General features: G+C 40.9%; 1 protein-coding gene across 1 annotated transcript in view; it reads left to right on the top strand.

Annotated features, from left to right (window-relative positions):
• ADCY2 (adenylate cyclase 2) overlaps positions 1–13,361 on the top strand; it is a gene marked incomplete at both ends in the record, with an annotated part of 1,451,075 nt that overhangs the window by 1,006,583 nt on the left and 431,131 nt on the right. The window contains one exon of the mRNA XM_082258935.1: positions 11,802–11,899. Within this exon, the coding sequence (XP_082115061.1) occupies positions 11,802–11,899 (98 nt within the window). The remainder of the gene's footprint in view (positions 1–11,801; positions 11,900–13,361) is intronic.

Here is a 13,361-nt window from a genome sequence, read left to right as displayed (position 1 = left end):
GGAGATCCTAAAACAAGCTCGTCAAAATGATCAAGTCATTTTTAACAATCAAACAATACAGTTGTTCCAAGACTTATCACCTATTACATTAAAAAATAGGAGAGCTTTGAAACCCCTCCTGGAACTGCTGAAAGACAAAAATATACCCTACCGATGGAAATTTCCATTTCCAGTAACCCTTCCAGAGTGGTACGCCGAGTTCTTGTTACCAGCTGCAACACTGAGCTCCCCAAAAGTCCCAAGTCCCTCACCCACACGTACTCCCTTTGGTAAGGGAGGTAAGAAACAGAAGCACAAGGATGCCAGGAACCTATTCACCTCTCCACCCAGAACACCAAAGCTCAGAGATCACAAGTAATTAGCTAACTGACTTTTCCCCATTATGGATCTGATAATTTCACTTTTTAATTTCCAGTCCATGATAACCTGTTTTACTTGACCAGTTGTTATTGGATACCACATAATCTTCTGGCACAGTTTTTGTTTGAAAACTTTTGACCAATTTCACCTTTTGGCCACTAGAGGGTAGAAGAGCCTCTCACTTGAATGATCCTACACCTCTAAAGCCATGCTACAATCTTCACTCTAGCTGCACTCCCTGTGAACCTTCTGAGAAGGAAACCGGACTTGAAAGGGGACAGACTCTCAGATTTTATTTTCTGAAGCGCCCATGAACAGTTTACATAATTGCCTGTAGCAATGACCCACCATCTCTCCAACTGGTTGCATAGACTTACAGTGGGAGCAAGATGATTCTGAGCTGGCAGAACTTTTCCTTTGGCTACTTTTCCATCTGACACCTCAGTGCCTTTTATCTTGACATTTTTGATGAGGTTTTCATATTTCTCGAACTTCTGCTTAATGCGACCTCAGGGTTCCCATGGGCTAAGCTTCAGTCATTAACGGAGCGACCAACCACCCTATTTTTGCAAAAATTGTGCTTCTCAGATGTTCCACAGGGTGGCAATGCTGATCCCTCAGTGCGGCTCCATTGAAACATCTGAGAACAGATCTTGTTTTGCTACCCTTCAGCTCCTACCCCGGAGGGTACATTGGGATTGTGAAACTTCGTTACATTAGTTGTTTTAACTTTTGGGTTATATTGTTCATTCACATGTTGTTCTCTATATTTGTCATCTATGCTTGCACAAATTTTCCTGCTGACTAGGAGACTTCCCATACCAGAAGATCCCGATGCAGTTTGCAGTCATCTGGGGTAGAATTTTGGACAAACCAGGTAAGGCTAAAGGCCCGTACACACGTACCGATCGTCGGCATACAAACGTCGGTGGACGAAGGATCTGCCGATTGTACGCGTGTTAGTATGGTGCCTCCGACAGATGTCTGCGCACAATCCGCGGACAAAAGTCTTTCTTGCAAACATGAAAATTTTTGTCTGCGGACACCAGAACGGACGATTGTTCGCCTGTCAGTACAGAATTCGGCCGACAGACCGCAGATTTGCAAGACTGGGCATGCTCAGAAAATTAAAAACACAGGGAAAGTTAACCATTTCATGACATCACTTCTGCAGTCAGCTGAAGTCTGCAGACAAAATTCTTGTGCTGTCCTTGTGCTGTCTTTGCACTTTTCAACAGACACCGACATCCCGGGGAGAAAAGAGGAACATTTGTATGCCGACCATCGGTACGTGTGTACGGGGCTTTAGACATACTCTTTCATAAAGCGAAGCCTGCGATTTAATATGCCATCTTTTGAGCAACCAAACGCATACATGAAACATAGGGACAGCATTGGCCTGCCCAGAGATGTCACTTGTCCGCTATTTCTGCCCTGGTGACACAACCTGTAACTGGTTAATTATGAAAATACTTTACACCACACCAACAAGCCGTGAATAATAAGCTACCTATCAAACTTGTTATGTTATTTAAGCTATCTATCAAACTTGTAATGTTATTTACTGTTTTATGCATTAAGATTTACAATTTGAATATTGCTGAAATTGAGGTGGGGGGACTGCCCCCAGCTGTTACATATTTGGTACATTTATCTACCACATTATTATAGCTTCACACGCTATCTCATCACGCGTCAATCACCTTTTCCCACATAGGAACGGGTAGACTGTCCTCCCAGATTCTGGTGAGGCACTCACCCATACTTCCTAATTACCGTGTTGGCACTCTGAGTGATTTAGCCTCAGGGAGTCAATATTTTCTACTTAGTATCTTTTACTTTCTTCATCTCCTACTCTCTCTTCTATTTCTGTCTATCCATCCTCCTTAATTCTTACCCTGTCCCTCAAACCCCGCCAACCTTAATACCCATCCTTGACCCCACGCCCGCAAAATGGCCTACTCACACTTAGGCAAGTCACCCTTTCTTGTCTCTCACAATGTAAACGGTCTCAACTCCCCGGAGAAGAGGAGTCGTTTATTATATGAACTTAAAAAAACTAAAGCACATGTAATCTTCCTACAGGAAACGCACTTTTGTGGCCCTAATGTCCCAAAGCTTACTAATAAATATTTCCCTAACGCCTATCACGCCACAAACTCACAAGCCAAAACCAAGGGTGTCACCATACTATTTCATAAAAATTGCAAATTTGTTCTTGACGAACAACTTTCGGACCCAGCAGGGAGATACCTGTTCCTATCTGGCTCGCTGAATGGAAACCCAATCACGCTAGCCAATGTATGCTTCCCAAACAAAGCTCACATTTCCTTTTGCACATTGATTGTAGGGGAACTCAAAAAATTTGCAAAGGGTTGTATATTGCTAGGTGGTGATTTTTAATGTACCCCTGGACCCTCTGCAAGACACATCTTCAGGCAAAACTTGCATTTCCTACAAGGTTATTAAAAGAATCAGGGAACAACTTAGATCGCTTGGTAGATGCTTGGAGGACCCTCAATCCTTCACTAAGGGATTACACATTCTATTCGGCACCGCACAAGTGCTATACACACATTGATCATATATACGTAACCCAGAGAGATCTTTCAAGGCTGACTAAAGCAGACATAGGTATAATTTCTCTTTCGGATCATGCACCTGTCTCTATAGCCTTCCAAACAGATATTCCATGCAAGAGTGAGTTTACTTGGAGATTGAACTACTCGTTGTTGGTCAAACAGGAGGTCCTGAATGACATTCAAACCTCTATCTCCAACTTCTTCAGGGACAATGTCTGAGGATGTCTCCCCACTGACAGTGTGGGAGGCGCATAAAAGTGTTATAAGGGGTGAGCTGATCAGACATGGTGCATTCCAGAAGAGAGATAGAGAAAAAATGGTCAACACCTTAGTCGAGAATATAGCATCTCTCAAACTACAACATAAACTTAGTAATTCCAAAAGAGTAGAACAGGAGCTATTGACACACAGAAAAACACTTAATGAAATACTCCAAGCCAAAACTAAGAGGTCACTATTCCTCAAGAAGTCCATCTACATGAACACGGGGACAAGGGAGGCAAGCTTCTAGCTACAGCTCTAAAAGAAGTACAATATGCCAACAACATCCATTGCATCCGAGGTCAGGACGGCACCCTACTACGAGACCCACACAAAATGGCAGAAAGTTTTGGCACATTCTATTCCCAATTATATAATATACCACCTCAAAGTAAACCAGAGTGAACTGATCCCACGAGACCAATTAATAGTGGACTACCTCCCAAATAATGGCTTGCCTGTGCTACCGCAGGATGCAATCGATGATTTGGACAAAGAAATCACAGTGGAAGAAACAAATTCAGTTATCAAAGAACTGAAAACAGGGAAAAGCCCAGGGCCGGATGGCTTTACATCCCAATATTATAAATTATATATTGATATAATCACTCCTCACCTTACAAAAGCTCTAAACTCCATTCTACATTCACAGACTCCCACCAGAGATTTTTTGTTGACATACGTTTCAGTGATTCCCAAAGTGGATAAGGATCCAACCTTATGCTCGAGTTATCGTCCGATATCACTCCTCAACATAGACCTAAAGATCCTAACCAAAATTCTTGCAAATAGACTGGGTTCACTATTACACCACGTTATTGGACCAGAACAGGTTGGATTTATGCAAGGCAGAGAGGCCAAAGACAGCGTCACCAAAGCCTTAAACCTGATACATAGCATTAGAGGCTCTAATATCGAAGGTCTTCTGCTTTCCACGGACGCAGAAAAGGCCTTTGATAGGGTTGCCTGGGACTTTTTAATACAAACTAGTAAACATATCGGATTAGGTCCTAACATGCTGACCTGGATTCAGGCCCTATATTCCAACCCCATTGCCAGGGTAAAGGTCAATAACATCTTGTCTCCATCTTTCTCTCTAAAGAATGGCACAAGACAGGGCTGTCCCTTGTCCCCTTTATTGTTCATACTTTCCCTTGAGCCCCTCATCAGAATAATAAATCTGTCCCCGGACATACATGGATTTCACAGAGGTTCCAGAGAGTTTAAGCTATCGGCTTATGCCGATGACCTGCTGTTCTTCATTTCCAAGCCACACATCTCCATCCCCAATCTTAATAACCAATTTAAACTCTACAGATATTTATCCAATTTTAAAATTAACCATAGCAAATCGGAAGCTTTAAATCTAACCCTATCCCCGAGATTACTAAAACTCACAATGGAAAATTGCCCTTATAGGTGGGAAAAATATGCTCTAAAATATTTAGGGGTTAAACTTACATTGAGATCAGAAGATTTGGTTGAGACTAATTTTAGACCACTAATGAAACAAATCGCAGCAGACTTAAAGAGATGGAACGTGAGGAACTTCTCATGGTTCGGTAGAACCTGCATTATCAAGATGACAGTGCTTCCCAGGTTGCTTTACCTCTTCCATGCCCTCCCAGTCCAGATTCCCATATCTTTCTTCCATAAATTAACACACTTGCAGAGGACTTTTGTTTGGGCTGGTAAGAAGCCACGTATAAAGCTCAAATACCTACAACTACCAAAACTGAATGGAGGAATTGGTCTTCCAGATTTCCAAAAGTACTACCAAGCCACACACCTAACTAGAATTCTTGACTGGCACTGCCACCATGACAATAAAGACTGGGTGGGCATGGAACTGGACTGGAGCACAACCCCCCCCCCCCCATCATCTCCTATGGACAGATCAGCGAAACTGGCCGTTAGAAATTAAAAAACACCCACTGATAGCGACCACTATAAAGATTTTCCAGAGAGTTGCAACCAAGCACAACCTCTCCTCGGGGCAGAGCCCACTCATCCCGCTACTAAATAACCCTGATTTCCAACCGGGTATTAACAACCGCTCCTTTATCCTACATAAAAATGGTAAACCCCACCCCTTTCGAGTTAAACAATGTTTTCAAAATTCAAGCATCAAATCTTTTAATGAGATACAACAAGAATGCCCATCTGATGCACCTCTTCCATATTGGACATACGTGCAATTGCGGGATTTTATCAACCGCAACAAATACAAAAATCTGTTGTGTAGACCATTAACTGACTTTGAGGAAGAATGCTTTAAAGGTGACAGAATTGAGGGAGCTACATCCCAATCCTATAAAAAGCTCATTGAAGCACCTCTAGATTTCATTGATCCATATAAGAGTATATGGGAAAAGGAACTGGGATTCTCCTTCACTTCGGCACAGTGGGAGAAGGCGTGCTACTTCTCGCATAAGTGCTCACTAAGCACCAAGCTACAGGAAACCTCATATAAGCTCAGGACGCAATGGTACCACACTCCTGTCAATTTATATCAATGGGCCAAGCAGTCCTCAGACGCCTGCTGGAGATGCAACTCCGCACGAGGCTCCTTCCTCCACATTTGGTGGGACTGCCCGGTTCTGCAGCCCTTCTGGAGGGAGGTCATCAGATGGGTGCGCCACATCACAGAAACGACATTGCTGTCTGCTTCACATCAACCGCTTCCCTTACAGAAAGTATAAAAGATCACTCACACGTCATTTCCTGAACGCAGCCAAATCTCTAATTCCGCTCTACTGGAACTCCAAGAAAACACCTGCTATTGCAGATCGGCTCATTAAAGTGGGCCAGATCTATGAAATGGAGGAGACATTGGCCATCAGACAGGAAAGAAATTACTTATTCCACAAATTATGGTCTCCCTGGCAGGTCTTCACTTAAGACCTGCCAGGGAGACCATGAATGAAGAGACCAATGAATATAATGACCTACTCATCAAGTAAATTATGACCTGTGCATATACCGTATTAAACTGAGAGACAAACTTTTTGCCGTGACACCCCCCCCCCCCCATCCCTCTTACCCTTTCTACTTACCTACTCTTGCCTTCTTACTATTCTCCTTTTTCTAACTCTTTTCTCACTCTTAAAGCGGAGTTCCAGCCATTTACTCACCTGTCCAACGGTCCAGCGATGTGGCCGCCGGAAGCCTCGATCCTCTCCCTCGGCGCCGGCATCACTGCTGTGGGCACCCGGCTGTTACAGTTTGCGGCTTCACAGCCGGGTACCCACTGCGCATGCGCGAGTCGCGCTGCGCGCCGTGATTGGCCGGCAATCTTCTGGGACCTCTGACGTGTCCCAGAAGATTGCAGGGAGGGAGGGGGAGAGGAGAACTTCCGCTCAGGGCGCCGCGGCGCTCCGAGCGGAAGTGGGAGCGGGTACCTGTCAAAACTAGGTACCCGCTCCCCCCCCAAAAAATGACATGCCAAATGTGGCATGTCGGGGGGTCAGGACTCCCTAAAGCGGAAGTTCCACTTTTGGGTGGAACTCCGCTTTAACTTTACTCTTACACCATGGATGAAAAGACTTGGGTTCATACCCCTGGGATACTTGAAGAAAAGTAACTACATCAACCCACGATTGCATCAGCCACATTGTGAGAAACTTGTATTTTGTTTTTACGTGTTATAGACTGTAATCGTCCTTTCTAACCGAAAAGCTATTATCTTGAAATTTTTATTTCTCTATGCATGACCAGGGCCGTCTTTTCCACTGGGTACCCGGCGGTTGCCCGGGGGCCCCACTTGCCCAGGGGCCCCATATGGATCGATGGATTGGTGGCATGTCCCACTCCCTTGTGGTCTAGGGCCCCCCCCGTTCTGTTGTCCGCCGGCCCGCCCGGGCCCCCCCCCCCCTTATTGCTTCCTCCCCTCCGGAGTCCGGCGGCGGCCGTGGGTGGCTCGAGTCTGCACTGCACACACTGGTTGCTAAGGCCAGCCCGATTGGCATCTAGCAACCAGTGACGTGAGCAGCAGAGCAGACCCAGGATGCACAGCACCGCCGCCGCCTCCTCGTCGGCTCTCCTCCTCACTCTTCTCCTCCGGCTCCATCTGTCTTGAGTCGACCCTAGAAGAAGACTGGCTCCGCCTCCACCCACCTCCTCCCATGTTCAGCCGTGTAAGGTAAGGCTGCCACAGCCTGCCAGGCTGATTAAATTATATATTTTTTTTAACTCTCATTCTCATGGCATGATGTGATGATGATGGCAATGTATGATGGGATCTAATCGATGTGACAGTGACACAAGAGACAGAGTCAGACAACTACTACCTGTCCTGGCTAGGCTGGCTGGAGGATATACTACCTACTATATATTGGTCCCTGACCTATATGTATATAGTAAGATATATATTATCCTCCAGGTAAGTAGTTGTACTCGCTTGTAGTATATATTGTTCCCTGTAATGTGTATATAGTGTATATACATCTATATACATATTACAGGGAACACTATACTACAAGAGAGTACAACTACTACCTGGAGAGGATATATACCTTACTATATACATATTACAGGGACCAATATATACTACAAGACAAGAGACAACTACCTGGAGTATATACCTTACTAACTATATACATATTACATGGAACACTATATACTACAAGAGACTCTTGTAGTATATATTGGTCCCTGTAATATGTATATAGTAAGGTATATACTCCAGGTAGTTGTACTCTCTTGTAGTATATATTGGTCCCTGTAATATGTATATAGTAAGGTATATCCTCCAGGTAGTTGTACTCTCTTGTAGTATATAGTGTTCCCTGTAATATGTATATAATATACATATTACAGGGAACACTATATATTACAAGAGAGTACAACTACTACCTGGAGTATATACCTTACTATATACATATTACAGGGACCAATATATACTACAAGACAAGAGACCACTACCTGGAGAGGATATATACCTTACTATATACATATTACAGGGACCAATATATACTACAAGACAAGAGACAACTACCTGGAGTATATACCTTACTAACTATATACATATTACATGGAACACTATATACTACAAGAGACTCTTGTAGTATATATTGGTCCCTGTAATATGTATATAGTAAGGTATATACTCCAGGTAGTTGTACTCTCTTGTAGTATATATTGGTCCCTGTAATATGTATATAGTAAGGTATATCCTCCAGGTAGTTGTACTCTCTTGTAGTATATAGTGTTCCCTGTAATATGTATATAATATACATATTACAGGGAACACTATATATTACAAGAGAGTACAACTACTACCTGGAGTATATACCTTACTATATACATATTACAGGGACCAATATATACTACAAGACAAGAGACCACTACCTGGAGTATATACCTTACTATATACATATTACAGGGAATCCTATATACTACAAGAGACTCTTGTAGTATATAGTGTTCCCTGCAATATGTATATAGTAAGGTATATACTCCAGGTAGTAGTTGTACTCTCTTGTAGTATATAGTGTTCCCTGTAATGTGTATATAGTCTATATACATATTACAGGGAACACTATACTACAAGAGAGTACAACTACTACCTGGAGAGGAGATATACCTTACTATATACATATTACAGGGACCAATATATACTACAAGACACTGATCTTGTTTGAGGTACCAATAAAAATAAATATCGCCTTATCGATAACTTGCATTTTTATTCTCGTGCGTGATTGTGTAGCCAGGGGGCCCCAGTGCACTGCATTGCCCAGGGGGCCTATAAGGCTCTTAAGATGGCACTGTGCATGACTGCTAATAATGCTAATGCTAATAATGTTACTGTAACTATTTGTTTTCTTGATGTTTATATAAGACACTTTACCATTGTTTTGCATTTTGTTTTGCATGATGTCTGTCAGTAGCAATTATGACACACATTATTTAATAACTCCAATGTATATCTTGCTGGAATTTAATTATCACTCTTTAAAAAGAAGACGCAGCAGACTTCCTGATGACGCGATATTGACGCAAAATGCATTGTGGTCTTCTGTAACCCGGAAACTGAGAGAGCCATCGACGTCACTTTCACCCTGTCTGGAACGCACGCCACCGCTGCCATGCTACTAGGGCTGTGTAGGAGACTCTGTTTAACACAGAGCAACAGGAGTTATACCTTCACAGACCCCAAAACAAACAGCACTTTCACCCAGTGCCAGGACAGGCACTATCCATTGTAAGCAGCCATTTTTTACCTTTATCTTTTACTTTAATAAAAACCGGTATCACACTATATTTTGGCTTCCCCATTATATTTTTTCCTTTATACACCCGCTTGAGACCCACATCCTAAGGTCCTGATCCATATTGGAAAACCTGCCACCTATCCGGAGTGGATGAGTTCGGTGGAGGATTGATCCATCCTTTAAAGGGATCAAAAGCAATTTAGGTCCTTGCGACCTAAGGCCATCTGGTAAGAAGCAAATATTGCTTACTTTTCTCAAGAGCACAAATTGGAGCACAAAGCACTTTGAAGATTTAATTTATCTATTAAACATGGACTATCTCACCAGTTGCACAAATAATTTTATGAATTACGGATTTTATTGTCAATTATATGTGTTTTTATGAAAATCCAGTTTTTAACAAATAATCACAAGTGTCACATATTTGTATTATTTTAGCTTTCACCAAAAGTCACAAAAAAGTTTCACATTTTTTTGTGATAATTTATTTGGTTGATATCATAAGGATAATTTTGCCCAATAAGGTATTATATATTATAATTTATTGGGTAATGATATCACATATATAAGATTCACATTGAATATATATTTTTTTACTCACAATCACAACATATATTGTATAAGCCCACACCATCACCAGCGCCCATTTTCATTGTTATAATATTTGGGATTTTTTTGGTACCACACCATTAAAATAAAAAGGGCAGCAGGTATCTATATTCTACACAGGGCCAGACATCAAAACCAGGCGCCTTCACCTTGAAAATTAAATAGACAATCACAGTCTGCTTAAACCAATAACACACAAAGATTGAAATGTTGCCATATTTTTATTGAACACACCATGTAAACATTTACAGTGCAGGTGGAAAAAGTATGTGAACGCCTAGACTAATGACATCTCCAAGAGCTAATTGGAGTGAGATGTCAGCCAACTGGAGTCCAATCAATGAGATGAGATTGGAGGTGTTGGTTACAGCTGCCCTACCCTATAAAAAACACACACCAGTTCTGGGTTTGCTTTTCACAAGAAGCATTGCCTGAAGTGAATGATGCCTCGCACAAAAGAGCTCTCAGAAGACTTACGATTAAGAATTATTGACTTGCATAAAGCTGGAAAGGGTTATAAAAGTATCTCCAAAAGCCTCGCTGTTCATCAGTCCACGGTAAGACAAACTGTCTATAAATGGAGAAAGTTCAGCACTGCTGCTACTCTCCCTAGGAGTGGCCGTCCTGTAAAGATGACTGCAAGAGCACAGCGCAGACTGCTCAATGAGGTGAAGAAGAATCCTAGAGTGTCAGCTAAAGACTTACAAAAGTCACTGGCAAATGCTAACATCCCTGTTAGTGAATTTACAATACGTAAAAAACACTAAACAAGAATGGATTTCATGGGAGGATACCACAGAGGAAGCCACCGCTGTCCAAACAAAACATTGCTGCACTTTTACAGTTTGCACAAGAGCACCTGGATGTTCCACAGCAGTACTGGCAAAATATTCTGTGGACAGATGAAACCAAAGTTGTTTGGAAGAAACACACAACACTATGTGTGGTGAAAAAGAGGCACAGCACACCAACATCAAAACCTCATCCCAACTGTGAAGTATGGTGGTGGGGGCATCATGGTTTGGGGCTGCTTTGCTGCATCAAGGCCTGGACGGATTGCTATCATCGAAGGAAAAATGAATTCCCAAGTTTATCAAGACATTTTGCAGGAGAACCTTAGGCCATCTGTCTACCAGCTGAAGCTCAACAGAAGATGGGTGTTGCAACAGAACAATGACCCAAAGCATAGAAGTAAATCAACAAGAGAATGGCTTAAACAGAAGAAAATACGCCTTCTGAAGTGGCCCAGTCAGAGTCCTGACCTCAACCCGATTGAGATGCTGTGGCATGACCTCAAGAAAGGGATTCACACCAGACATCCCAAGAATATTGCTGAACTGAAACAGTTCTGTAAAGAGGAATGGTCAAGAATTACTCCTGACCGTTGTGCACGTCTGATCTGCAACTACAGGAAACGTTTGGTTGAAGTTATTGCTGCCAAAGGAGGTTCAATCAGTTATTAAATCCAAGGGTTTACATACTTTTTCCACCTGCACTGTGAATGTTTACATGGTGTGTTCAGTAAAAACATGGCAACATTTCATTTTTTGTGTGTTATTATTTTAAGCAGACTGTGATTGTCTATTGTGACTTAGATGATGATGATCAGATCACATTTTATGACCAATTTTTGCAGAAATCCATATCATTCCAAAGGGTTCACATACTTTTTCTTGCAGTTGTATATAACAAATGGTGTGTGTGTGTGTGTGTGTATAAATTCACATACACAGGTAATAAATGTACTTAATATTGTGTGTTTTTTTTTTCTCAGTACCGAGCAATGTCACTTCCAGGCTTCAAATATTATGTGACTTGTGCATGCCTCATATTCTTCTGTATCTTCTTAGTACAAATTCTAGTTTTACCAAAGTAAGTATATGTCATTTCTATGGCTTGTATGTTTTAGATTTAAATGTGAAATGAATACAGACATGTGTATCAAAATTATCATAGCTGGAGAACAGCCAATTATTTATACATTTATATACTATAAATGTATATACTATTGTGACCAGACTTGTATAAAGTACTCGAAATTTCTACTTGAGTAAAAGTACAAGTGCTCAATCAAAAAGTGACTTGAGTAGAAGTGGAAGTGCTCGCAGAAAAAGTTACTTAAGTAGAAGTACTAAAGTATTCAACATTTTTTTTACTTAAGTATTGCAAGTAGTTTTTTCAAAAAATGTGCTACTTAAGTACTAAAAGTAAAAAGTACCAGTAGTTTTGAAAAAAAAATTCTACTCAAGTACTGAAAGTAAAAGTACAAGTACTGTGTTATGTAGTTATTAAAGAAAGAAGTCAAAAGTTTGAACATCATATTGTTTTTATTATTTCAAATGATTTATTCAAATGATTAACCTGTGTTTGTTAGTAGTTTCTTGATGCACTTTAAGCGCTGTAGCACCATTTATTTGTTTGTTTCATATTTTCTTTTTATTGGAAAGATTTGGTATAGCAGCTTTTATTATACACAGCCTTTATTTTCGTATGCGCTGATTTACAAATGACATTATACACATTTTTTTGAGCTTTATGCAACCTGCCATCTACTGTGCTGGCAGTGGTAATTTTTTTAAAAGTAACGAGTAACTATGCAGCACAAAAAAAAAATACTTGAGCAGAAGTATCGAAATCATCGAAAAAATGTAGTGAAGTAAAAGTAGAAGTAGGAGAAAAAAATTCTACTCTAGGAAAGTACAGATACCGCATTTCGGTACTTAAGTACAGTACTTAAGTATTTCTACTTCGTTACTATACATCTCTGATTGTGACAAACACCCCCAGATGATCTGAGGGTTGGTTGGAAAGTGATGTATCTGCCATCCAGACTATTCTGAGTTTAAATTTAAAAGGCTTCAGAGGGTGGTGTTAGGTTGGACAGACATAAATTAAAGTATGTGGCTCTTGAGTCTGGTTGAGAAGAGAGTTGGTTCCTTGAACAAAATTCTATGTGGAGGTTTTGCTTGGCTAGTAATTGAGAGATAGCCAGATAGCTGCTTTGCTGAACCCTTTTGTCTGCTTTTCTGGCTTCACTATGGCATGGGAAAGTTTCTGCTTAAATTTACGTATATATATAAAACTGACATTTTTGATAAGCTGATGATTTTGATGATATGCGGACTGTTCGCCAATAAACCCTTACACTATGTATTATGTATGATTTTCTACCTAAGACAAAATAAATATTCACTCTCGTTTGTCACCTTTAGGGAATAAAAAAAGGAAGATACATCCTAGCCTGCAGTAGCTTTTTATTAAAAAAATATATAATTTTAGGTAAAATAAAAGGAAAACTTAAACATTTTTTTTAACTGTTTGTATTTTTCTTAAA

The sequence above is a fragment of the Pelophylax lessonae genome (assembly GCF_965119305.1).
Source record: "Pelophylax lessonae genome assembly, chromosome: 5".
Lineage (NCBI taxonomy): Eukaryota > Metazoa > Chordata > Amphibia > Anura > Ranidae > Pelophylax > Pelophylax lessonae.
The sequence above is the reverse complement of the archived record's forward strand: the minus strand, read 5'-3'. Positions and strand labels throughout refer to the sequence as shown.